The sequence below is a fragment of the Paramisgurnus dabryanus genome, chromosome 17, assembly GCF_030506205.2.
Source record: "Paramisgurnus dabryanus chromosome 17, PD_genome_1.1, whole genome shotgun sequence".
NCBI classification, from domain to species: Eukaryota; Metazoa; Chordata; class Actinopteri; order Cypriniformes; family Cobitidae; genus Paramisgurnus; species Paramisgurnus dabryanus.
Window position 1 is genome coordinate 19,810,797 of NC_133353.1, and position 26,164 is coordinate 19,836,960.

General features: G+C 36.9%; 1 protein-coding gene across 1 annotated transcript; it reads left to right on the plus strand.

Moving 5' to 3' along the window:
- The first annotated feature begins 2,423 nt into the window (after positions 1 to 2,423).
- Positions 2,424 to 26,164, plus strand: pcare1 (photoreceptor cilium actin regulator 1). Its single transcript, XM_065288849.2, has 3 exons — positions 2,424 to 5,702; positions 5,733 to 6,387; positions 25,830 to 26,164. The coding sequence occupies exons 1-3, from the start codon at positions 3,116 to 3,118 to the stop codon at positions 25,951 to 25,953; spliced, it is 3,366 nt and encodes a 1,121-aa protein (XP_065144921.1). The 5' UTR covers positions 2,424 to 3,115; the 3' UTR covers positions 25,954 to 26,164.

Below are 26,164 nucleotides of genomic sequence, written 5' to 3' on the forward strand. Positions count from 1 at the left end.
AAGATGATGAATGAGTTTCCAGTGCTTACCTGTTAATGTTCTGTATGTGTCTGTCGTCCTCCTGCGCTGCTCTGTGAAACTGACTCCGACCGTGAGATGTGGGGGGATGGGCGCGTGTCAAAATAAAAGCGCGGGGTTTTTTTCGGTGTGTGTGAGGGATTCAGTTATTCAGTATTTATTCAGTTTAAATAATGGTTAATCAATTGCAGTTTTTGAGTTCATATCACAGTTTTTATTACGTGAAATTAACTTTTTTTCATTAAAATTTAAAATTTTAATTTAAAATTAAACACACTGTCAATGAACAGAAGAAAACTAATACTACTTCAATACCCATGTGTCCAACTACAGGAAACAAAAATTGACACAATAGTTATTTACGTTACTGACCAGATTTACAGCAGTTCTCTAGAACAACAAATAAAAAAAATGGCAAGAGGCTGCCTCTTAACATTGTTCCTTATCCTTTAAAAGAAATGGTACAAATATGTACCTTTTAATGCTTGGGAACAAATATGTACCTTTTTTGACCCTCAAAAAGGTACATACATGTACCTTGAGGTCCAATAATGAGCCCTATGGGGTACTTTTGTGTTGATTGTACCTTGGGGGACAGAAATGGACCCCTACTGTACCCCTATTTCTGACAGTGCACTTGGTCCGGTGGAGCCAGGGATTGAACCAGAGTATGTGAGCGGAGTGGAGTGGAAAGAATTTGCCCTCCGCGCTCAAAGCATTTCATAATTACTCCGCTCAAGCTCCGCTCTGGGTATACAATTTTCCGCTCCTCGCTCACTCCCCGCGCCGTCCTTACTTACGAATCGCTCCGTTTTCGCTCTACGGCAAAAATTTTTTTTTAAAACAACAACGAATATGCAGTACTAAGAGAAGAACATCATATACTTTATTGGAATTTGAAACAGTAGCTAATATTAGCCGAAATTAGGCTATTATTTAGCTCACTTTTAAACAAAGCAAAACAAAAAATGTGTTGAAATTAAATAAATTATTAAATGAAAAACCTCATATAAAATAAATAATCAAACGAAAAACATCACATTAAATCAAAGAAAGAAATCACAAACTGAAATATTAATTTAAACAAATAGCCAAACGAAAAAATATAGAGCTACTGCCTTCACTTTATGCCAACTTTTATAGGCTATTAATTAAAGAACTATTCTGAACAAAACAAATGCTGGCTGGTTGAACATATTTTTTATTTTATACGCAGTTATTAACTGAAGAACATCACATACTGAAATAGCTAATATTAGCACAAATTAAGCTATCATTTAGCTCACTTTTAAACAAAGCAAAACAAAAAATGTGTTGAAATTAAATAAATGATTAAATGAAAAACCTCATATAAAATAAATTATCAAACGAAAAACATTACATTAAATAAAAGAAATAAATCACAAACTAAAATATTAATTTAGACAAATAGCCAAACGAAAAAATATAGATATAGTCTACTGCCTTCACTTTAAGCCAACTTTTATATTAATACTAGAACTATTCTGAATCTAAACAAAACAAATGCTGGCTGGTTGAACACATTTTTTATTAAAGCTATATCTCCAATGCTGTATTCACTTTATGAAAAACGAGCTTTTGCCGAGTCGCAGGTGCCAAGCACTTGCGCTGAATTTCTATCCGCTCTTGCCCTGAGAGTGAGCACGCAATTTATATCTCTTCAATCACTTCCATGCAATTGTTCTATATTTCCCGAAGTGTGTATGCGCTCAGACTGCGTCCTCTTGTGCATTCGCAAATCCATCAGCCCTCGCGCGCTCTCTGGAAGGTGGTGCTTTGGTCCGCAACGCTCCGCTGATCGCGCGCGCGTCTCAACAAATGGTCTCTTTGCGTTGCGCTTGGTGCAGAGTGCTCATGGGAGTTGTAGTTTCCCAGTGTCGCGTATATAAATGTTTGTGAAAGTACTAGTAAGACAACAATACAAATGCAAACGAATGCAAAATATGTTAAGAAACATTTTAAGTCCCCCTACGTTTTTATTCACAGTGGTTTGGTCCGGAGTCTGACGAGTCCTGACTCGTAATTGAGCGATAGTGGAGCGTTTTCGGAGCGAGAGATCATCACAACGCTCCGACATAAAAAAAAACGCTACTCGCCCCTGGCAAAATTACGCCACTCCACTCCTCGCTCCGCTCCCACTCCGCACCGCTCACATACTCTGGATTGAACCACCAACCTTCCGGTTTGTAGACAACCTACATGAACCACCGCTGCCCCAATATGAAAATGACTGTTTGTTCAATTATATTTTGTCTCAAAAATGTAAGTGTCCACATTTAGATTAAAAGATTTAAAAGATCATTGTATCTGTTATTGTTTAAAAACAATTAAGAGATGCATGTCTTCATTCAATAGTAAACTATACTTTCTGTTCTAGCTTTTCTTCTTCACAGGTTTCTGTGCAAATACATCAGTGAAGCAGCACAAAGACAACAGGGTTTTTTTTTTTAACATGTGTCACAATCAATTTATAAAAAAAGCTAACAAAGCTGAAGCCAGACGTAACAGTTAACAGTACAGAATGGTTCACTCATTTATTACATGCTAATTAATTTGACATTTTCTGATATACATATGTGAGAGCCAAACAGGGAGACATTGTGTTTGAGATATAAAAAGCCACCTGACAGGAGTGATTACCTTAATGAGCTTAAGGTCTTGTAACTGTGTGAGTTTTATTTGGTATAAGGTGACATATGTGCATGCTAAGGACTATACCCAAATCCTTTCTAATCTTTTCAGCTGCTCATCCTCTAGACAATACAGAGGGACACTACATCAGACAAACTGCTTGACAATACTTTAAAGGAAATGCAAACCATTTATGGAATAATATTTTTGTTTGGATTTTACCTGAAAAAGATACAACTTCTTTGGCACTTAACAACATTCGTTTTCTCTATAAAAGGCTTATAACAGTGATTTCCTAGGACACACAGAGACATACATAATGACAAGCATAGCTGGTGGCTAAGGCTCTGAAACATCCTGGTATAAGATGAAGCATTCTTCCTTTTCATCTGTGCTGGACTGTATTTTTATGGTGTAACAGCTGGTGAACTGCAATTGCTTTAAAATGGGCTGCACTCCATCACGAGGGAACAGTCTCCAAACAGCCCACAGTCCATTCCGAAAGGGGAGAACTTTACTGCCAGTGACACAGGAAAGCCCAGCAGAATCGCAGTCTGATGACGTAGGAAGTGAAGGATGTGGTGGAAGTGACATTTATAACTCAACAGGTCAGAACAACATAAGTTCCACAATGATAGGAAGGAAATCTTTGGCAGAGCCAGAAAATGCTAGGGGTGCTTCTGCCAAACTAGGCACAAAAGAGATTACAGTCAATATAATATCTCAAGCCAAAGACAAACAAGAATTAAAACAAGAGGCTTTGGGAAAAAAAGGTGCAAAGAAATCAAAGAAAAGTTTTAAAGATGTCAAATTAAACAAGAAAAGAAAGGAAAGATGTTCTGTCGTAGAAAAAGTAGACTTTCCAGAGCCACTTGTGGAAGCTCATCAAGCTGCTTATGGATATCTTAACCCCAGTATTACTAAATATGAAGACCTGTTGGGGATTCTTGATCATGCAACGCAGACCCAGTTCTCCTTACAACCCATGGTGGCATTCCTGGTCCTACGATATGAAGAAATAAATAAAGGGCTTTTGCAAATAGTAGAAGAAGGAGAGAATATGTTTAAAAAACATAGAGACCACCTGGCTTGGCCTTGCCAACAAGACTATTCCCTCTCATCTAGCTCGAAAAAAAAATTGACATCTCCCACCTGTAGTGAGCACCAACCAGACCTGCTACAGCAACTCCTCCAGTACACCGTTCAGAGGATGCGGCTACTGGGTCAATCAGTTTGTGGAATTGGGGATATGGCACTTGGGGAGGCAGTGGAATACTTTAATTCCATTTCTGAAATTCTAGAAGAAAAACTCAGAACAAAGCACACATTTGAATCAAGATTAATGCAGTTGCTTTCTCAAATTGAGGCTGCCTCACAAAGAAAACCTGGCCCAGATGATTCTATGCTGTTTAGTGAAGACAGTGGTATTGGGGCAGAAAGTGACTCACTAACAGGTTCAGACAGACAGTGCACATGCAAAGAAAGATGTGATTCAAACGGAACAATGTGTACCAATTTCAGTTTTACACCAGTTCATCATGGCTCATACAGGGAAAGGTTTCTTAAAACAATGAGCAACAGCAGTTCTCTAAACTCCATAGACCCAACCTGTACTATTACAGGAAAAGAACAGAGGGATACAGAATCAATTCTTGGCTATGTCTCTTTGGATGAAGGTGAAAAGGGGGTAGGAGAGGATAAGACAGATGATTGCAGAAAGGAAAGAAAAAATGAAAAAAAAAATATATTATCAAACTCTTCTACTCCGGATCTTAAGCAACCAAGTCACATGCCAGCAAAGAGCATAGAAAATCCACAAACTGTTGAAATGACATTGTCAAAACACATGATTAGCCCATTGTCAAAACACATAAATAGCCCAAAGAGCAATAGTCACCAGTGGACAGAAGATGGTGCCAAAAGCTCTAAAAGACCACACACAACGGCAACTAGAACACCAAAGATAAAGACAATGGTTACTAAGCAGTGCCGGTCAAGATCAGCAGATTCTCTAAGTATTAGAAATGAAGATCTTACTCTCACTGAACTTAAAACAACTCAAAAGGAAATTAACCAAAGGCTGGAGAGGATAAAGAAGGTTAAGTCTGAAGAAAAAACTAAGCGAGATTTATCTAAACAAGTCAAACAACAGCAAACACAAGGTATTTCCTCAGTAGCTGCTGGCAGGCAGTGTTCTTTGAATAAAAATATTTTTTCTCCAATTAATCTCAGAAAGGCTGATAAAGCAAAAGTAGAAAAGCAAGCCAATGTGCAGGAAGACATAAAGGAAATAAAGGGGAAAGAAAATGAAAAAATAGACATAAAACAAAAAGACAAGAAAGCTTCAATGGGTCCAGTTAAATTAACACCTGTGCCAAGCCCCCCACCATCACTACACCAGTGTTCAGGGGCATACATGGGTAGGAATTCTGTAAAAAAATTGATTAACACTTTCAGTCAGGGGCTAGAGGATAGTAGACAGATGCCAGATGCAAAAGTGCTTGGACCTCTTAAAGGTGTTAGAAAGTGTGGTGTTCCCATCATTCCAGGTTTAGGTTACTCTGGCACATTAATGCTTAATGATACACTCAGAAGTGTCTCACAATTCTCTAAAATCAAAGAGGATCTTGACATTATTGACAGTCTACCACCTCCTTCACTTGAGGTTCTCATGGACAATTCCTTTGAAAATGTACAGGCAAAGGACACAGGAGAAAACTTTGCAAGCAGAGGCAGATCAACCCAGCCAAAAAAGACAGCAATGACTCAGAGATTGCAAGCATCTCTGCAGTCTGTAACAGTTCTACCAAGTAAGGGACATTTTCGTAAAGGTTCTTTAAGTATGTCACCAGTCCGTACCATACACCAAGATACCCGAGGAATTGGAAAGGATGGTCAACATGATTTCTGTCACGAACCACATATAGAAAGTGAGGAGGCTTTCTCCCTCTACAAACAAACAAGAAAAATAATTCACTTGAGGCATTCTTCTAACTCACCAACAAAAATACCTACTGCTAAGCAGGGTCACAGTAAGCTCTCCTCCCGCTCATGTGAAGTAGAATTAACACAAGAGGAGAACAGAACCAATGAAACAGTACCAAATAGTGCTGGCCCAACTCCTTCCACCCCATCTGTATCTAGAACACGCACCTTACCATCCACACCTCTGTTACATCGTAGACTGCCGAGTCCTCCAGTATTTATAAGTAAACCCACAACTACAGCTTTATCAAGTCTTCATGTTGTTCGTAAACTCCCAACACCTCCTTCCACCGGACAACTGATCCTGCCAATTACTTCTGCCATGCAGCATGACCAAAACCCCAGCATTATGTCTGGGCTTGCCAACTCTTTTAAGGCACCATCACCTCCGGTTTCTCCAAAGGTTCTACAGTGGTCTCTAAAAAATGGTAGCGACGACTGTACTTTGAGGGTATTTAGCAATGCTCGATCAGTGTTTTGTCCTGCCTCATCATCATTATTTGAGGCTCAGCCTGTTTCCAGGTCTCCCCAGGCATGGGCCTCCTCTGGTAGCAGTGTTCTTCCTCATCCCTGGGGTGAGTGTGGTTGGTTACCAGTGTCTACACAAGGACGTCAACCATTTATCAGACGAAGCCAGTCAGATAGGAGGCCCAGTTTGACCCTGCCACCCAAGATTCCAGTCTTTTCTGTGGCAGAGACATGTGGGAGTGAACCAGCAATTAGCACCCATGGGTGAGTCTGACACTTTTTGTGTTAAGGGAAAGGTTGATGTGTAAATGCCTACTATTGATGTAATATATGTTGTATGATTGTCTGACATTTAATATAATTATAAATAGCACAATATATATATATATATATATATATATATATATATATATATATATATATATATATATATATATATATATATATATATATATATATATATATATATATGTATATATATACATATATATATCTTAATATTATGTACATAGATGTAGCACTTTACTTTACAGATAATAACTTGGTAATGCTATGGTAATATATATGTAATTTCATGGGAATATTCTTTTTAAACCATATATTACAAGTAATTACTGTGCAATATCCAGACAATTACTACGCAGTTTCTAGACAATAACACTGTAAATTGTGTTCATTTAAAGGTATAATAACATGGTAATAATTGTAGTAAAAATTTACTTACTGAAATGATACATGTTCAGGATGTACTTTTTGTGAAGTAATATTTCTGTAATTACACCAGCCTGATTGTGCTGTGAATGAGTAAAATGTTGGTAAGTACATGGTTACTTTTAAATGTATGGCATAAAAACTAAGTGAACAAAGAGACTAACCAAGTCACTGTAGTAGATAGATTGTAAAATTTAAACTTTTATCTGTTACTACCATGAAACAAATGAAGTAATTTCACAGAAACTACATGGTATCAGAGCCAGTGCCCCTGCTAGCCATTTTGGTGCCCTAAGCATAATTTCTTTATAATGCCCCCGACCCTGAGAAATGTTTTGTTTGTTTTTGCCAGTTTAACTTTTTATTACCAAACATATAACTTAATAGCAGAAAGTAAAATCTTCACAGCTTTAGTCAACACACACTACACATTTGAAAGTGCAAACTTTTATACAGTAGAATAGCAAAATAGAAAAAATACAAAACTTAAATTATCAAAATAATCCAGACATGTTTTTCCCCAGTACAATGTCACTTTAAATAAATTACATTAAATAAACATCAATAACAAGAATACTCAAAATTCTTAAATATTACAAAGATTTAGAGAACTAAGTGTCACAGTAATGTTTGCTTCATATCATACATGATGACATTTTATATTTATATATATTTAACAGTCAGGAATTGTAAGCCTACCATGTGCACTGACTGCTAACATTAACTAAGTATTAACCGCCGTCACGTCAAAATAAACCACAAAATAAACTAACTGCTCAATATCTAAAAAAACGTAGTAAAGAAAGTAACAGCTGACGTCAGTTATTTGTAAAATGCATATGCATAGGTAATGTTTTACAGTAAAATCTAAATTTAGCTTGCACTGAAGTTATAACTTATAACAACATAGTTTGCTAACATTAATATCAGCACCGCAAGTTCGAGGCGCATTACGATTAGCAGCAGCTGCAGCCCATGCGCATTTCCCTTATTTTGGAATTAAACATGATGGACTTACCTGCAAGTGATGCACGGGCATCATCCCGCAGTTTCATCTTTTTTCTTTTTTCCGATCCTGACCCCTGCTGTCTTTTCGGGCCATTTCCAAAAGTTGCCTACTGTCTGGCCGTTTCTCAATCCGAAAGCTGCAACCTGCGCGAGGTCTCAAATGCAGGCTGCATACGTCATCAAGCCTGGTTTATTTTAGTTAACTGAACATTACATTAGCAAGTCATAAGCATATTTAAACAATTTACGATTAACTAAGAATAATAGTCAACTTCATAATCGTTAATATTACGAAATAAGAACGTTTTGATGATGTATGCAGCCTATAAATGCGACCTCTGGAGGCTGCAGCCTTCAGATTGAGAAACGGCCTCTGTCAAACTTCGTCAGGCGCCCGCGCGATCAACCTGCACGGACCATCAAAGGCTGGGGGGCATACTTTCTATACTAGCGCAATTAAATTATCTCGTCCCCCCTTTTTTGTAACATTTACATGGATAAAAAGTGCCTAATAATATTTCTATAGGCTAATGAAATTCTATCAGCATTATAATTTTTTTTTCATTAGGCTATTGTTTTGGTGCCCTCTCAGCACCTGGTGCCCTACGCACAGCGCGTGATGCGCGTTATGGGAGCGGCGGGGCTGATCAGAGCTGTAAAATGCATTATTGCCTGTTTCTACTTAATTTCTCAGCTGTGTTGATATACCCATAAAGTATGTGATGCTCAGTGTTTAATACATTAAATTCATTTTATTAACTTTCTAACTTTTCCAACTAAAAACAGACACTGCAAAATACTGTCTCATTCAAGTCAGAGTAACTATCAAGCATGTGTGAAAGTGAATAGCTTGTTGATCATTGTTGAATCAAGATGCAGATTGTTTAGAAATTCTCTTGTTTTGTTGTTGCCAGGATATTCAAAGTACAAACCTATGCTACTGCATAATAAAAACCCTAACCCTATTTTGAGCTGAAACTTCACAGACACATTCTGTGGACACTTAAGACTTTTTATAACAGTACATTTTGTAAAAAGGGTCAATTTAATATAGTAACGCTGTAATATAAATATGAAAAGACACATACATAATAAAACGTAATCACTCAATTACTCATTGCTGAAATTGCATTTGTTCTCATGCGTTCTCGCGTTTGTTTCAGTTGTTTGTTGTTGAATATTGTTGGGCATGGCCCACGCCAGGGAAAGTATTTAAACAGTCAAGAGTTTAGTCTCTAGGTGAAGCAGTTTATAAACAGAAGTCTTCAAAAAATGTGTATTTGTTCATTGTCTTGTTAAAGCAGTCTCATTGCTAAAAAAACACTGTCTTTTTTACCATTCTCACATGCTGAAATTGCGTTTGTTCTCGTGCATCCAGCATTATTCAGTCCACTGTGGCAGCTGTCGCAGCAGTGTCATCACGTGTACAGTAGCCCTCCTTATGTGAATAAGGAATAGTGTAAAGACTAGCAAATCTACCTGCCTGGCTCCACTGAGCAAGGTCACAGGGCACTTTTTGTACTAATTTTTTAATTTATCTATTTATCTTTATCTTTTTCACTCTTCTACATTTCATATTCTCCTCTTTTGACTATGTGTTTTCAAATCTCTAGTCTCACTACAGTTTGTAAGTCAGCTGAATCACATCGACGGCAATGCAATGCTAATAATCTCTGCACTATTTCATCATCCACGACTGCATCAATTACTTTTCCCATTGGCTTATGGAACTGTCAATCTGCTGTCAACAAACAGATTTCATTACAGCTATTGCTTTACATTCTGGACTTACTTAGACCTGGATCAAACCAGAGGACATGGAAACTCCTGCTGCCTCTCTAACAATTATACTTTTTCCCCACAGTCCTCGCACTACAGGGAGGGACCGGTCTACTCATTCCAAACAACTGGAATTTCAACAGCTTTCACCCTCGTGTGACAGCAGCTCTTTCGAGTTGCATGCTGTTACTATCATCCACCCTACTAAAATCAATTTTCTAGTTATCTATCGCCCCCCGGGTCAGCTTGGACATTTCCTAGACCTAGAGGACTTGGATGTACTTTTGCTTTTTTTCCAGAGGATGGTACTCCTCTAATAATTCTTGGTGACTTCAACATCCACCTTGAGAAAGGCAGCCGACTTCAACACCCTGACTGCATCGTTTGACTTCTTGCGAGTCTCCACTTTGCAAACCCACCTTAATGGCTGATGATTTTGTTTCTGTCTTTGTGAAGAAAACAAACTCTATCAGCAGTCAGTTCTCTGGGCTGCCACCTCTTGCAGATGCTCAAACTCTTGATGCATGCTCGCTCCCCTCTTTTTCTCTTATCTGAAGTGGATGTTTCAAAGATCTTGCTTCAAACACCTGACTACTTGCCCGTTAGATCCCATACCCACCCATCTCCTTCAGCCAATTTCTCCATCAATTATCCTGCTATTACCCACCTTATCAACTCATCTCTTTCCACTGGTACATTTCCCACAGCTTTAAAAAGAGGCCTGGAGAACCCCGCTGCTGAAGAAACCCACACATAATCCTGCAATGTTAGAAAACTACAGACCTGTATGTCTTCCTTCCTTCATTACCAAGACTCTTGAGCATTCAGAAACATGGCTTTTCTTATCACTGCTATGCGGATGATATACAACTCCACTTGCTGTTCATGGCGAGTCCACGGTTTATGCCCGCATCTCAGCATGCCTGCAGTGACATATCTTCTAATATATTTATTGGGTTTTTGATTGCATTATAGAACATTAAAGGTGTAGCGGAGGATTTTCTTGAATTTTAGAAAATAACCGCCTTCTCCACTTTTTGCAAAATGCAATTGCGCAAAACTCCTGATTGACAACTAGGAGGACCAATAGTCTTGATGATCCACCCGGAATAAGAAAATCCTCAGCAATACCTTTAAACTACTGCAACACATCATAGATAGAACTAATAACAGTCCCACATGCACACACACACATTGTGGTTTCCATGTTTTGTGGGGACATTCCATAGACATAATGCATTTTATACCATACAAACTGTATATTCTATTCCCCTAACCTACCCCATTCCCCAACCCCAACCATCACAGAAAACCCTTCTCCTACTTCACATTTTTAAGAAACATCATTTTGTTTAATTTATAAGCTTGTTGCCTCATAGGGACATCAAAATGTCCCCACAAGATCACAAAAATACTGGTATTCCTATCTTTGTGGCAGTGGCGGATGCAGAACGTGACATATGGGTGGGCATGGATTAAGTCCGGGTGGGCCTGAATCTATGGGTGTCACTTTTGAATAAGAAACTATAACAAGTCTAAAAAATTCGTCAAAACTTCAGGAATCACAAGCGTATTGGTGAGAACACTATTTAAACAGCATAAACACACACCCGAATTGCACGTCACATTTTGACATTATTGATACTTTAAATTGTAATGCAACGTGACATTAACTAAGCCTTTTTGGAAAAAAAGCTGTCATAGCCTACAAAAAAAGTACCCGCACACAGTGACAAGAAATATTAATGAACACAAAAAACCTAATACTTTTATAAATAGCCTATTAAAGTGTTTAAATAAATTAGGCTACTAAATGCTTAAAATGAAGCTTCTAACGTCATATTCTCTTATACATGATCTCACAAAGTTCCACAGAATTTTTTGCTCATTTTTCTGTGGCATTCTCACGGATCTCTGCATATTTCCGTGGCCCTGCCACGGACTTTCTTTTCCGTGGCATTCTCACGGATTGGTTACTCAGCTGCTTTTTCCTATTTTCAAACCATTGTCGCTTCAGTTTAGGGTTAGATTTGGTGTTTGCGTTAGTTTGTCACTTTAAGTATTGGTTTATACTATTTTTTCTGATGTATTCTTTTATATTTTCTAAACTTTAATCAATTGTTGCCTGGCGTTGGGGTTAGAGATGGGTTTGGGTAGGGATGTCATTTTATGTAAATCTAACCCTAAACCAAAGCGACAATGGTAAGAAAATAGGACAAAACAGTTGAGTTACCAATCCGTGAGAATGCCACGGAAAAGAAAGTCCGTGGCAGGGCCACGGAAATATGCGGAGATCCGTGAGAATGTCACGGAAAAATTAGCAAAAAATTCCGTGACTATGCCACGGAAATTCGTGAGATCAGGTTGATTCTCTTTATGCAAATCACTAAAAATATATTTTCGTTCTCACATATTTAAGTTAACTTACTAAATAAAGAAAGAAAAATGAAATTGCTAGAATAATGTTAGACTCTGAGGTTAAACGAAATGATAAATAAATAAACATTTAATATACCTTTTGATGAGCACAAGAGCAAGCATGTAGCCTACTCGTAAAGAGCGGAGCCGAGGAGCGCGCATGTCAGACGTGAACACGAAAGGAATAATAGGTTTAATTATGCTTTCACTTCATTTTCTGACAGTTTCACTTAGATAGTAATGACTAACAAGATGACGCCGAATTACATACAATATAATTACCTAACTAAATCAGAGAGAATGCAAACACATTACAAAATTTTTTCCAAATACATTTTTGTAGCCCGACAGGAATTCGCCATAGCCCCGGGACGTCGAGCGATTTTGCGAGCCCTGCATAGGTTTGTTTTGTAGAAAGACTTTCTTTAAAGTAAATTTCGTTTTGTATAAATTGTATCTTAATATTAATCAATGTTTAATCAAACAATTGCCTCAATTTAATAAATAAGAAGCAAACCAAGAACGTCTGTGGTGTGGATTGAAGTGAACCCACTATTTCCGCAACCTACGTCTTTCTGCTTTTAATGTATTTCTTAAATTAATGTCCCAATTACACAGTAGGCTTATAGGTAGTTATGATAGGCTATTTGTTGCTTAAAACCAATAGGCTATATTGTATAAAGTGTAGCAATAAACGTGGCGTGACTTATAGTGCTGAGTTAGAGAGCTGGTATAGGCTATATCAAACAACATCACTGTGATCAGATGTTTTCTTTCTATTTTTTACCCCGCTGTCATATTTGTTGTGTGTTTATGTTATTGAGAGGAAAGCACACAGCACATATTTATGTGGTGTTATTCAAAATACGTTTTCCAAAGTTCTCAAAGTGATCATGGCTGAAAGCTGCTCGGGAATATTTTTCTCATTAGAACCATACTGTAACGCAACATTCAACTGCTTTTTAATAGTTTTTAAATAGTTATCAGGCTTACTTATAATTTTACTGTTTTTAACATAACATGCTATAGATAAAATACACCACATAAAGTAGTAATCCATGTCTAACTACAGAGTAGTATTTTTTTACATTTCTGATTGGGCTCCGCGCCTGCTTTGTGGGGACAATTGGTCCCCACAACATAATAAATACCAGGTACACACACACACACACACACACAAACTTGCACAATCCATATTTCATTGTGGAAAAAAATCAACATCAATGTAAAATTTTGAAATAAAATAAGTCTCTATAAACTTCAATGTAACAGATGAAAAAGTTACATTCCATATTCTATAATGTTCATAGATGGTTCCCAAAGATGAATCTATCCATTGCTGAATCTTTAGAAGTAGATATTAATAAATTATAATAAATAGAGAGTAGGTGTTTCCTTCCCATGTGCCCAAGGAAAACCTCCTCTATTTTTGATAATGGTGGGATGTGTATAATCTGCTTTGATCTGGATACAATAAAAAAATTCAATTGTAGATGTTTAAAAAAATGCTTTGGAGGAATTTGGTATTTTTCACATAATTGATTGAAAGTAAGCAACACTCCATCTGTATACAAATCCACTACCATCTGAATGTCTTTGGCATGCCATAGTTGAAACCCACCATCTTTTTTTTACCAGGTGTGAATTGCTCATTACCCCAAATAGGGGTGAACTGAGAGAGTAATAGAGAGTCCCCCATAAGTTTATGTGCAGCAAACCACACTAAAATCGTTGTATCGGCCTTCCAATGGTTCTTAACAGTCTAAATTAAGGCCGTGGATCGAGTGAACAGGTGGTCCCTCTGTACGCACTTCCAACACTTTCTTTATGCAAAAATATATCCTTTTATTTAAAGGTTGAACAGGCTTGACATTTCCATTAATATTACAACTTAAATGCTACATAAGTGAGAAAAGTGGTCAAAAGATTGTTTTAACCACCTTCACCTGATCCCACATTTGTGTTGCCTGTTTCCTAACTCAAACAAAAAACAACTACCTAGGCCTTTCCCAGTTGCACATGTATTCCATATTACCGTAAAACTAAGAGTAAACAGGCACACTTACCATAAAACTAAGAGTAAACAGGCACACACATTTAAACCCATACCAAATAACACATACATTCAAAACCATTAAATAATAATTATAAAATAACTTAAGTGCTATTACTAAGAGCATGATTATGCAAATGAAGGTAAAAAATATCAAAATGGCTACGACAATCGTGTTTTTTTCAGAAAGGGATTTTTTGTATGTTTTTTTTTAAGTCTTTTTCATCTGAAGAGTATAGATAACTATGTAAGGACAACTTTGGAACTGATTCTTGTTCAATGCTTACCCAGGATGGGGGTGAAGTACAAAAATAATATGTAGCTGATGTCAATTGGGCTGCTATATAATACCACTTGAGATTTGGAAACTGAAGCCCCCCTTTCTCATAAGGCTGATATAGTAATTTTAGGCGAAGTCTAGCTTTTTTATTGTTCCAGATGAACTGGCTGATCAACTTGTGAGCAATTCCAGGAGGTAATTCCATTCTATTCTGTCAAATGCCTGGCATGCATCTAAAGTTAACATTGCTGTGTCTTTAGTGTTGCGTTTCTCATATAATTTATTTAGGACCTGTCTGATTTTATGATAACCTTGTCTATTTCTAGCAAAACCTTGTTGGTCATCTGTTATCAATTTAGGTAAATATTTATCTAGTCTCCTGGTCAGAGCCTTACATAGTATCTTGGTGTCACATCCCATAAGACGTATTCCCCCATAGGAAGAAAATTCCGTTGGGGATTTATTTGGTTTAAATAAACGAGTTATTGTAGCTACTCTCAATGAATTCGGACACCCAGTTCATATGATTCATTGTACATGTCTAGAAGTGGCTGTACTAATTTACTTTTAAATTCTTTATAAAATTCTATTGGGAGCCCATCTGGCCCAGGTGCTTTACTACTATTCATATTTCCTATAGCATCTAAAATGTCTTTTTTTGTCAGTGGATTATCAACTATTGCTTTATCTTCCTCTGATAATGTCTGAAATTGAAACTGGTCAAGAAAAGTATTCTGTGCCCCTTAATTTTCATTGTATTCAGATTTATATAGCAGCTCATAAAACTCTCTAAAGTTATCATTTATCTCTGTGGGGTCAATCGTTAAAGTACCTGTTTTTGACTTTATACTATGGATTGTCCTTTCAGCCTGTGTTTTCTTAATTCGCCAGGCCAGTAGTTTACCTGCTTTTTCACCTTGGTCATAATATGCTTGTTTAGTCCACATTAAACTCCTAGCCAGTCTTGTAAGTAGTAAGTTTATCATATTTAAATGTCATAGTGTTCAGGTTTTGTAGTTTTTTGGGATTTTTGTCATAATAAAACTCACTCACTATCTTTTTAATTTGTTTTTCCAATGACTGTATTTGTTTATATTGGTTATGTTGTTACTGTTCTAGCTTATAATTTCAAAATTCGTGTCTATAGACTTTTCAACAAATTTGACAAAGTTTGGATCCTTTAACAAAAATGATTGTAATCTCCATCTTTTTGGAAAACATCCTATCTTATCCAATTGGATTTCCATAGACACTGCTGCATGATCACTAATTACAATGCTGTTATACCAGCCGTTTTTAACCTGAGGCTGTAACTCTACAGATATTATGAAATAATCCATTCTAGAATGACTTTTATATGAACTAGAATAACATGAATATTCCCACTAATTAGGATTTTTAAATCTCCAGATGTCATATAGTCTAAGGTCATGTATATAAGTATGGAGAATTTTTCTGGGTTTTGTAGTGTTGTCAAATTTAGTTCTGTCCAAAACCGGATCTACGGTACAGTTAACGTTTGAAAACTTTTATTGTTTGGAACAGTATTAATTTGTGTATAAGAATAACAACCCCTCTAGCTTGACTATTGAGGGAGGCATGAAAGACCTGGCCAGGTCTTCATTTTGTTAGTCTTTGTATATCCACTGTGGTCAGATGTGATTCTTGTATGAAGATAATCTTTGATTTTAGATCTTTTATCCTGTTCAATACTTGTTTTTAATTTAGTTATTTTCCTCAGTCCTCTGAAATTCCAACTCATGTTATTAGTCAAACTTTTTTTCTGTTTCCATACACGATTTTAACATTCAAGTATGTCTGGAATAATAATAATAATGAAGAAAAAAAAGAAGAAGACAAACCTTATTATAGAGATGCAAGTTTACACATACATTCAAACACACACACACACACACACACACACACACACACACACACACACACACACACACACACACACACACACACACACACACACACACACACACACACACACACACACACACACATTCTGGTTTCCATGTTTTGTGGGGACATTCCATAGACGTAATGCATTTTATACCATACAAACCGTATATTCTATTCCCTTTACCTGCCCCATTCCCTAACCCCAACCATCACAAAAACCTTTCTTGTACCTTAGATTTTCAATAAACATAATCTTGTTTGATTTATAAGCTTGTTTTCTCATGGGGACATCAAAATGTCCCCACAAGGTCACAAAAACACTGGTATTCCTATCTTTGTCCCCACAACGTGATAATTTCCAGGTACACACACACACACACACACACACACACACACACACACACACACACACACACACACACACACACACACACTCAACACTGAACCTATTATAAACAACCCTAGTAGTTGTATGGGGACTGCATTCGTCAAACTTTTATGACCCCCTCCCCCACCCGGTGACAGTTGCTGTCTGACAGGTCGTTTTTATGACCCCTTGTCAACTTTAGACAGAGAGTATTTAATGGTTTTATGGCCGGTGATTTAGAGTGATTGTTTTTCCTGAGTGTGTTTTATGTCAAGCGTATGCTGTCATGTTTAATGACGGCTCGTGTTTGTGACATTTGCTGTTTATTGACATTTGATGTCAGCTCTCAACCATCCTCCCTCCTTTGCTCGCCCGTGCGCTTCTCAATACTGCGTGTCACACCGCGGGTGTGTTGTTGAATCTAAAGTTTTGCAAAAGCATAAGTTTATTTAAAGGCAATCACGAATCATATATATATATATATATTAGATGTACCTGGCTACGCTTAAAGCCGATGTTTTCTATCGAGCTATAGTTTCTGATCAGACACAAAGTCTGAACTAAATAAAATTTTAAACGGTTCATGAAGTCCGGGGATCTTTTCATGACCTGGTCTATAGTTTCACGCGTATTAAAGATCCGGCGGTGTCTGACAAAGCGTCGGGTGATCGTTCATATCTGTCATTTTAAAATAAAGTTAATAAATGTAATTCTGTCCACTATGGCAAAATAGGAGTTTATTTTAGATTTAGGGGAATCTTTAACCATGTCTCTGATTAAAACTTTTGATTGTAACATCACAAGTTATTTAATTAAATATTCCGTATACGGGTATAGTTTAGGCAATGATCTGAGCCATAACCTTCGGAGCCGGCAATACTATAATATTTAGACGAAAGTCTAAACTAAATACAATTTTAAACGATTCATGAGTTCCGTGAATCTTTTCATGACCTGTTCTATAGTTTCACGCGTATTAAAGATCCGGCGGTGCATGACAAAGCGCCGGGTGAACGGTCATATCTGCCATTTTAAAATAAAGTTAATAAATGTAATTCTGTCCACTATGGCAAAATAGGAATTTATTTTAGATTTAGGGGAATCTTCAACCAAGTCTCTGATTAAGACATGTGTATACGTGAACCGATGGTGACAGAAAACTTATATCTGACGTAATAAACTTTTAAATGTTTTTTAAGATGTCTTCACCTCATTTTAGGGTTTTATTTTTAATTAAAGGCTTCTTAAAACATGTGTGAATATGTGTATATTATACAATATTGTCTGCTCTGACAAAAATAAATTATTATGTAGATTTTAGGTCAATTGCCTGCGTGTATCTTATAAATACAACTTGATAATACGTTTGTATTGGCAAGAGACTTCTTTAAAGTCACGCAAGAATAAAATATTTTAGTTGTAACTGGTTAACCTTAAATGTACTATTATCTATTTAACTATAAGCTATATTTTACTGAACAGCCTCAAAGTTTCTGATGCTGAACTTATGACCGTATGTGATAGATATTTCACAGCAGGGTCGGTTTGTAATCTATGTAGAGTCTTTTAAAACTGTAATGGTAAAATGTAATATGGACACTCTGTCAAAAATAAAGCATTTGTTTGTAACAAATTATTTAATGAAATATTCAGCAGTGGTATAGCGATGAACAGTGCCAAAACCACCGGGGACACCAATAACACATTCTTTAGACTAAAGGCTATTTATTTTAAACTAAATAAAAGTTTAATCTTTTCAGACATAGTATTCTGAACACACCATTAGATCGCGCTCCGGCGTTTACAATAGAGAACATACGCGGATGAGTGTTCATATCCACAGTTAAGAAACTTTTAAACGATTAAAAACACTTTCATATCATTTTCTGAGTTTGTTTTAAATTAATGACATCTTAAAATCAACTGTGAATATGTGTTTATTACACAATAAAATGTAATTCTGTCCGCACCGGTATAATAGGGGTTTTATTTTAGATTTGGGACTTTCTTTAACCAAAGTCTCTGATTAAAACATGTGAATGCGTGTACCAACGTTGCCAGAAAACGTACGCTGATGCGCTCATATATCTGGCGTTAAGAGCCTTTTAAACGTTTTAAGACATTTCACACCCTATTCTGAGTTTAATTCATTAATGTCATCTAATATCCAAGTGTGTACATGTCTATTTACGATAAATGTAACACGGTACACATTTGTCAAAATAAAAGGGTTCTTGAACATGTTATTCCAATGGTTGTTTCTTGTTTTGCGAGTGTTCGACATATTTATTGATGTGGAAAAAGTTTGTTGTTTGGACGAACAGTTTCACTCTCTCTCTCTCTCTCTCTCTCTCTCTCTCTCTCTCTCTCTCTCTCTCTCTCTCTCTCTCTCTCTCACACTCTCTATCACCAGTCCGCTATCAACCAGCAGACAACCCCCAGATGTCTGGACAGAGGGAGTGTTGGTAAAATAAAAGAAACTCAGCCCCCCATTGTCAAAAAGTAAAAGGCTTATTTTAGATTTCAGGCTTCATTACTCAGATACAGATTAAATCATGTTATTTCTTATTCGTAATTTAAAGAAACTTAGAAGTTTTAAGACATTTCATCACACATCCTATGATGACTTAAACCCTTGTGTTAGCCCTTAGAGGACAACAAAACGGGTGCAAATATTATTTATCAAAGTTTGATGTTGTTATAAAACAGGTTGTCACATACGTGACAACAATCATTTCTTTAAAGACAAAACATTTAACAAATTTGACATTTTGTTAAACATGCTTGTGTGCGTCCATAAACACAACAACAGTTAGGACATGGTTCTACATAATATTAAAATCACGGGCTTACGTTAAATAGGTAAACCTTAATCTGATATTAGGTTAGGTTTAAGATGAATCAGTGTCTATAGCTTTACGAATTACATCGTAAAACCCCCAGCGGATATGGTGTGTGCGTGTGTGTGTGTGTGTGTGTGGGTGTGGGTGTGTAATGGCTGTTATCACGTGGTGCGGACCAAACGACCAACGCTGCGGGGGTTGTGAAGCGAAGAATGTGTTCTGTATAGATGAGAAGTTTTTCCTTCTGAACACAGAACATTTACCAAAAACGTAACCCCGGATTAACACATCACAGAACAATTTGAACAACCGTGTCGGATTCGTACACACCAGAGGTCTGTTTTATGTTTTGCAGAAACTGTGGAAACTTTTGATGCTGCCAAGGTGTCCGAATTCGCAAACAAACTATCAAACGCAACGCAGCGGAAACAGTGGACACGAGCCTTTTGTTGCTGAGAAGGCGATTGAACTCAGAAACAAACAAGCAAGCAAAGTTGTCTACGAAATTACGGATTCTTGAAAAAGATGGCACAAAGATCATTCGAACGACTACGCAATGGCCAGAAGGGGGTATGTGTACGGGACCGACCTTTTTAAAGATATGCTTAAAAAGAACTACAAGCGCGAGATGTCCAATCTACTATGTACTGTGATATACAAAGATGCCAATGTGTGCATGCCTCCAAACTATTGCGAAGCTAACGCCGGTCGTGTAACCAGACTCAAGGAAAAAACAGATGGTGTGAAAAGTATAGATGGCTCTCTCAATAACATGGTACAGACGGTTGTACAGGCCCAAGAGGAACCCCGTGTGATTATTAGAAAGGCCCTAGAGATATTTTATGAATGTGACGAGGCCGAGTTCTACATCATCAATATCATACTTATGTCGGCCTTTGTAATTGACGTATGCATTGATATCCTTGTAAAGAAACGAGAAATTAATGTGTGTGAAATCATAGAAAATGCCGTAGATTTCATGTTTGATAGGGGTCTTGGATCATGCATGCACTTTCTATGGTATCTAGATAATATCATAACGTTTAATGATGACTAAAAAACCAAACCTGTAAGCCAATGGTATCTTTTACGCAAGTTTTACAGTTGTTTTTTAGTTTTCCAAAAGTTTCATTCTGTTTTATTTTTTACTCAACATTATGATGGCAATCCATGTCCGTCAACATTTGTATACTTTAACAAAAACTATGTTCTAGTAGTTTCAATGTATGGTCACTGTTGTTTTTCATCATTGATTTTGTTTACTGCTTATGTTTTTTTTTTTTTTATGTTTTGCTGTACCGGTTTCATAAAAACAAAAAATATACAAGGATTTTTGGTCTTAATGTCTGTGTTGTTACCATTAGAACATTTAGACATCTTGTTCAGACAACGTGTGACATTGCTCATTCTTCATATGTTTTTGCAAATCCACACTGAGAAATGTGAAAGATTAATAGAAATTACATGTGGCTACATCACATGTTTTTTCAGAGGCGTAAAAATAAAAGTCAACAGTGTTAGTATGGGAATCTAAAACAGCACATGCACGATATGATCCTAATTTTGTTGCCTGACGTCTGTCACATAGTCAAAGATCATCTACTTCATGTCTCTACGAATCCTGACAGAGCTTTAGTTTCATATACACAACACATCAAATGTAAACCACGGTAAACTAAATACATTTGACAGTCAAGATCTCTAATTCTGACAAGCCCAAAAAGATGAGGAGGTCATCATCAAACATCACTCACTTTTAAGGTACCGAAAGGTTTTTGTTTATTTTAGTATAACTCAACACTGAAATTTTAGTTAAGCACACAGAAATGCACAGATTTTACGTTTTCAGTATACATGTGTACATCACATTGTGATTTCAGTCTCAACTAGATCGATGATCTATCAATATTAGCCACAAATGTTGTTTGTATGCGTACTCTGATTTCACAAAACATCCATTTACATTCAAAACCTTTTGGATTCAACGCCTTAAAGTCATCAATTTATTTCGTTCACATCAAACGCACCAAAAATTTTGAATGTGCAAACTGTTTTACTTCGTTTTAAACATGTTTGTGCGTTTTCGGTCTAGATTTTTATAGAAAACTTCAGAACATGACACCATTTTAACATTTACAAAATGATGAAACATTTTACTTTTAAGTGGCTCCCATGAGTATGTGTTGCTGTGACAAATACCTTTGATTGTTTGGGAATTATATGAATGCAGAGAAACAACGCAAAAGTTTTGAACTTTAACATAATTTATATGCGTCCTGATTTTTAAAAACAGTAAGCTGTAATGTTTCTTACACACAGATCTAATCATATCACAAGTCTCAATGTTTAATAACATAAAAACCTGTATGCAAAGGTTTGTTGGCGTATTTTTAGACACAAGCTGTTTATTTTCATCTTTAAACAAATGTGTATGACAAAAGTTGTCCTGCCTGAACTGACACTAAGGATCGATGCCGAAATGTTAAATCTAAGTATTTTGCAAAACAACCTTCACCGTCATATAGATGTTTTCAATCTAATGGTACCTGTTTAAATGTGACCATACTATTTCAAACATTACCAAGTTGTAGATGGTTGTGACTCAATTTACAAAGGTTTTAACACACATTACTGTTTGTCACGATGTGTTTCATCGCATTGCTGTTGCATGCAACAGACTCTCAAGTTTTATGTTAAAAGGATTACTAAATAAAAACCTAAGCATTCTGTATTATGTTGCCACTGATGATTTTACAAGTTTACAGTTTCAAACATTTTTGCTATATTCGCTGTGAAAGATTTAGTAAATAAATCTAAAACATAAACAGTGTTGAAGCGTTACCTTAATCTTCTAGCAACAATTTTCAAGAGATTACCAACATGTATGATGTACTAACTGTCAGGGGATCTGTGATATTATTTTCTGAAGTAATTAGCTATCTAATGGCTACTGCACAATAACTTATGCGATAAAGAGTTTGTTACATAACCTATAGAAACGAAACAAGATAAATTACAAAGTCACTGGCATGAGGTTTACACTTAAACAAATCGTCATTTTGCGTCATTGAAAGAAGGAAATCCTGTAAGTGTGAAAGACTACAGACACTCATTCCTTATTTTTCCAAGGTGGGGGCTATGGGTGGGACCACTCACACTAAAGATCAGTGGGTGGGACTTACGAAAATATACGAACACAGACGAAAAAACGATCAGCCACCATCTTTATGCTAAGCTAAGCTAAACAGACGTTGTGGAGCGAGTCAGACTTTGTGTTACAATAACAGGGGAAGTTAATCAATATGATATAGAAGAGAGTGATTTCGCAAGCATGATTCTCTAATCCGCAGTTCATTACACCTTTATGAGCCACAATACAGCAAAGAGCTGAGGCAGATGGAGGAACAGAAGCCCGAGGAGTAGGCTGGAGCCTGGGCTTAGGCTGAGTAGAGGAGCCCGGGGAGGACGCCGCAACCATCGGCCTCTGCTGTGTAGAGTAGCCCGGACTGATAGTGCCTCTACTCTCGCTGTGTGCCTTATTTATAACATTTCTGCATCATATAAGGATATGAACGTTTGTTTGGTGAATGTTTCGAGGCAAGAGAGCAACTTTGCGCGTGTTTGGACATGTTTATTTCAAAGACGTGTTTCCGCTTACGAGCACAGAGCTGAGGCGCGCGTCTGTTGAGATATTGTGCAGGGGACGCATTTGTGTGCAGGATGCAGGGATAAACGGACGTCTGACTGTAAAGTGAGTGTTTTTATTTTCTTTGTTATACTAAGGTGGCATTTATGTACACAATAGCATTTCTGAGCGGTGTTTTATATGTCTATGTGAAAGCAATAAGGCTGATATTACACAGATGTAATTACAGTAAACAAGAGACAAAAGAAAATTGGTAAAACTAAATAAACATTTAATATGCATACCCTTTTTTAAGTACTTGGAAAGACATTTGTACTGCGGATCTGAAACCACACATTACTGTTTGAAAAAGACTTTGCTACACACCAGGCCAGAGTGTTATTGTGTGTAACACAATGTAACATCACGTTTAAAAGTAAGTCATGATTGGTGTCTGTCAGACACAGTGGTGGCTATTTTCTTTGTTTTACTAACGTGGCATTTATGTACACAATAGCATATCTGAGACGTGGCTTGCAGAGCTGTGCATTGTGGTGCATAGTGGGAGTTGTAGTTTTTCATACAAATGTGCTCTAAAGTCATGTTCTGTCTTTTCTCGGTCAAATAGGCACAAAATTCTAAATTTATGTTACATTTCGACTACAAATATGACCCACTTTCAACAAAGATTAATGTTCCTATGTCGACAAACCGTTGTATGAAAGGGTGAAACCCCCGTCAAATGCGTATTATCTCCGCGGAAAGGTCTTGAGTGAATGTGAACTTGGTCCCATCGTGTTTGATTTCCTTGCCTCCCGGTACACAAGTTCCTTCTCTTGGAAATTTAAAAAGCGAACAAGCAAAGCTCTGTTTTGATTTGGTTTCCTCGTGGCCAGTGTGCGATGAATCTGCTCCAATATGAATTACTTTTCTTGTGGTAGTCTCAGCCATCTTGGCAGCATATCGGTAATAAAGTTAAGGAGAGTTTGTTCTCCCTCTATTCCCTCTTTTAGCCCAAATATGCGCAGGTTCTTTCTCCTTCCCCTGTTCTCCAGGTCATCTGTTTTGGCCTCAAGGAAAGTGACTCGTTTGGTAACTGATTCCAAAGCTGTCTCAACTGTCTCCAGTGCCCTCTCTGTCTGCTCAATGCGAGTGTCGGCTTCTTCCACACAAGCTGTATTAGATGTAATTAGATGAGAGAGGCATGAAGCAGGGATTCCCTGATATTAAATGTGTAAAACTGAGATATTTAAGTAAGCAGTAAGGTATGAGAGGCTGTTTTTCGTATTAGGCACAATCAGAATCAAGGACTTATAAATAAATAGAAACAAACCATATTGTCACACAGCCATACTATATTAACTCTTTCCCCGCCATTGACGAGATATCTCGTCAATTAAGAGAAAACGCTTCCCCGCCAATGACGAGATTTTCCGTCTTTCCGCAATACCGCTATTATCCACCAGGTGGCGCCCTTCCGCAACTTTTTAAAACCGGAAGTATTGCCCTATGGCAAGCTGCTGCATGTCCGTGTCTGTTTTAAAGATCGCTCTGAATGGGATCTCTATGAAAAGTCCGTCATAAAAATGGAATTATCTCTGCTTTTTGCTCAAAATATGATGTTTTTGCAAAAACCTACCCATATTCAAAAGCTGATTACAAAAGAACCACTAAAGGTAGGATGAAACGGTTTTTTTTGTTTGAAAGCAGAGGGTCTGTTCTTTCATTTGGTATATTGTATGTTTATATATTTAAAGAAGAACATTTTCTGGAAGGCATTAAACTTTGGTGAAAATCATGAAAAACGCTGGCGCTGGCTGGCAACTTTTTTTAAAAATGCTGGCGGTGAAAGAGTTAAGACAGTACATTAGCACTATTATGCTGTTGTTGTACATGCATAATTTTATGTGTATATATATTTTTTTGCTAAAGTAGATTTAGTTTAAATATTATTTTAAGGTATTTGCAGTGTAATACATTTTCATTTTACTGTGAGATGGACACATTTACCAGGCTTTCAGTTTATAAAGATGACTGATTATGGTGAATTGCACAAAAACTCTCTATTCTGGTGGGGATAGAGGTTGTGCTACATTATATTTCTGAGGTCTGTTGCCTTTCTTGGGGATCATCATTGTCATGAGTTTGAGTAGCGCAGGTTTAGACTCAGGAGAACAACATGCAACGACTCCGCAGCATCTCTTTGCGATAGTTTTGTCACAGTTTATAATGCAGTCGTGGTGTGGTGTCATTTGCCTGTTGAATTAGTGCTTTAGCAATTACAAATCTGAACAGCGTGAAACAGACGTCCAAGTTCAAAATGTAGATGAGATAACATGTCGCAATAATTCTAAAATAACATTCTAAAAAAAGACACACGTGCCTTTATGATTTAACTGTTTTGTCATGCTTTTTCTGTCACTACTGCTGCTTTCTGAGTGGACATTTATAATCTTCAATTATTTTACTTTGGTCTGCCAGCCGTGCACGTGCGCAATTTAATGGGGACATGTTACGTTTTGTACATATATTTTACGTATTTTACGTGCTTGTGATTAAACATAATTTGGCGGACCCCCGGTTAAAGACCCATGTGTTACCTCATTTGTAAGTCACTTTGGACAAAAGCGTCTGCTAAATGACTAATTGTAACTAGTTCTCGCCTACTTCTATAATTCTTTAGCATGTTAATAACCTCTGATTTATTGTTACAGGTTTGAAGATGGTTCCAATGGGGAAAACACACAATGGAATGACCAAACTGAACTCAGAGGCACAGTTAGGTCTGCCTCACACCCAGACCTGTGCATCGTGGGTCAAGGTTTACAGTGGAAATGAAAGAAATGCAAAAGTATGTTGGATTATGAATTACAAAGCTATTTCTAAAAGCCCTTCTCATTGTCACTAAAGTCATTTTTATCTTTTGAGATGCAGGGCTGGTAGTGTGTTTGCTGTAAATGCCATATTATGTGGTCTTATCAGCAAAGATTTTTCAGATATAAATATTACTTACTATCCATTTATTTCTTAATAAAAATGCATGACAGAT

Excerpts from the sequence above, each read along its gene's own strand:
- pcare1 (XM_065288849.2), top strand. The coding sequence starts at position 3,116 with ATGGGCTGCACTCCATCACGAGGGAACAGTCTCCAAACAGCCCACAGT. Across the intron at positions 5,703-5,732 it reads TACTGCTAAGCAGGGTCACA|AATTAACACAAGAGGAGAAC; the intron begins GTAAGCTCTCCT and ends CATGTGAAGTAG. Across the intron at positions 6,388-25,829 it reads CCAGCAATTAGCACCCATGG|GTTTGAAGATGGTTCCAATG; the intron begins GTGAGTCTGACA and ends TTATTGTTACAG.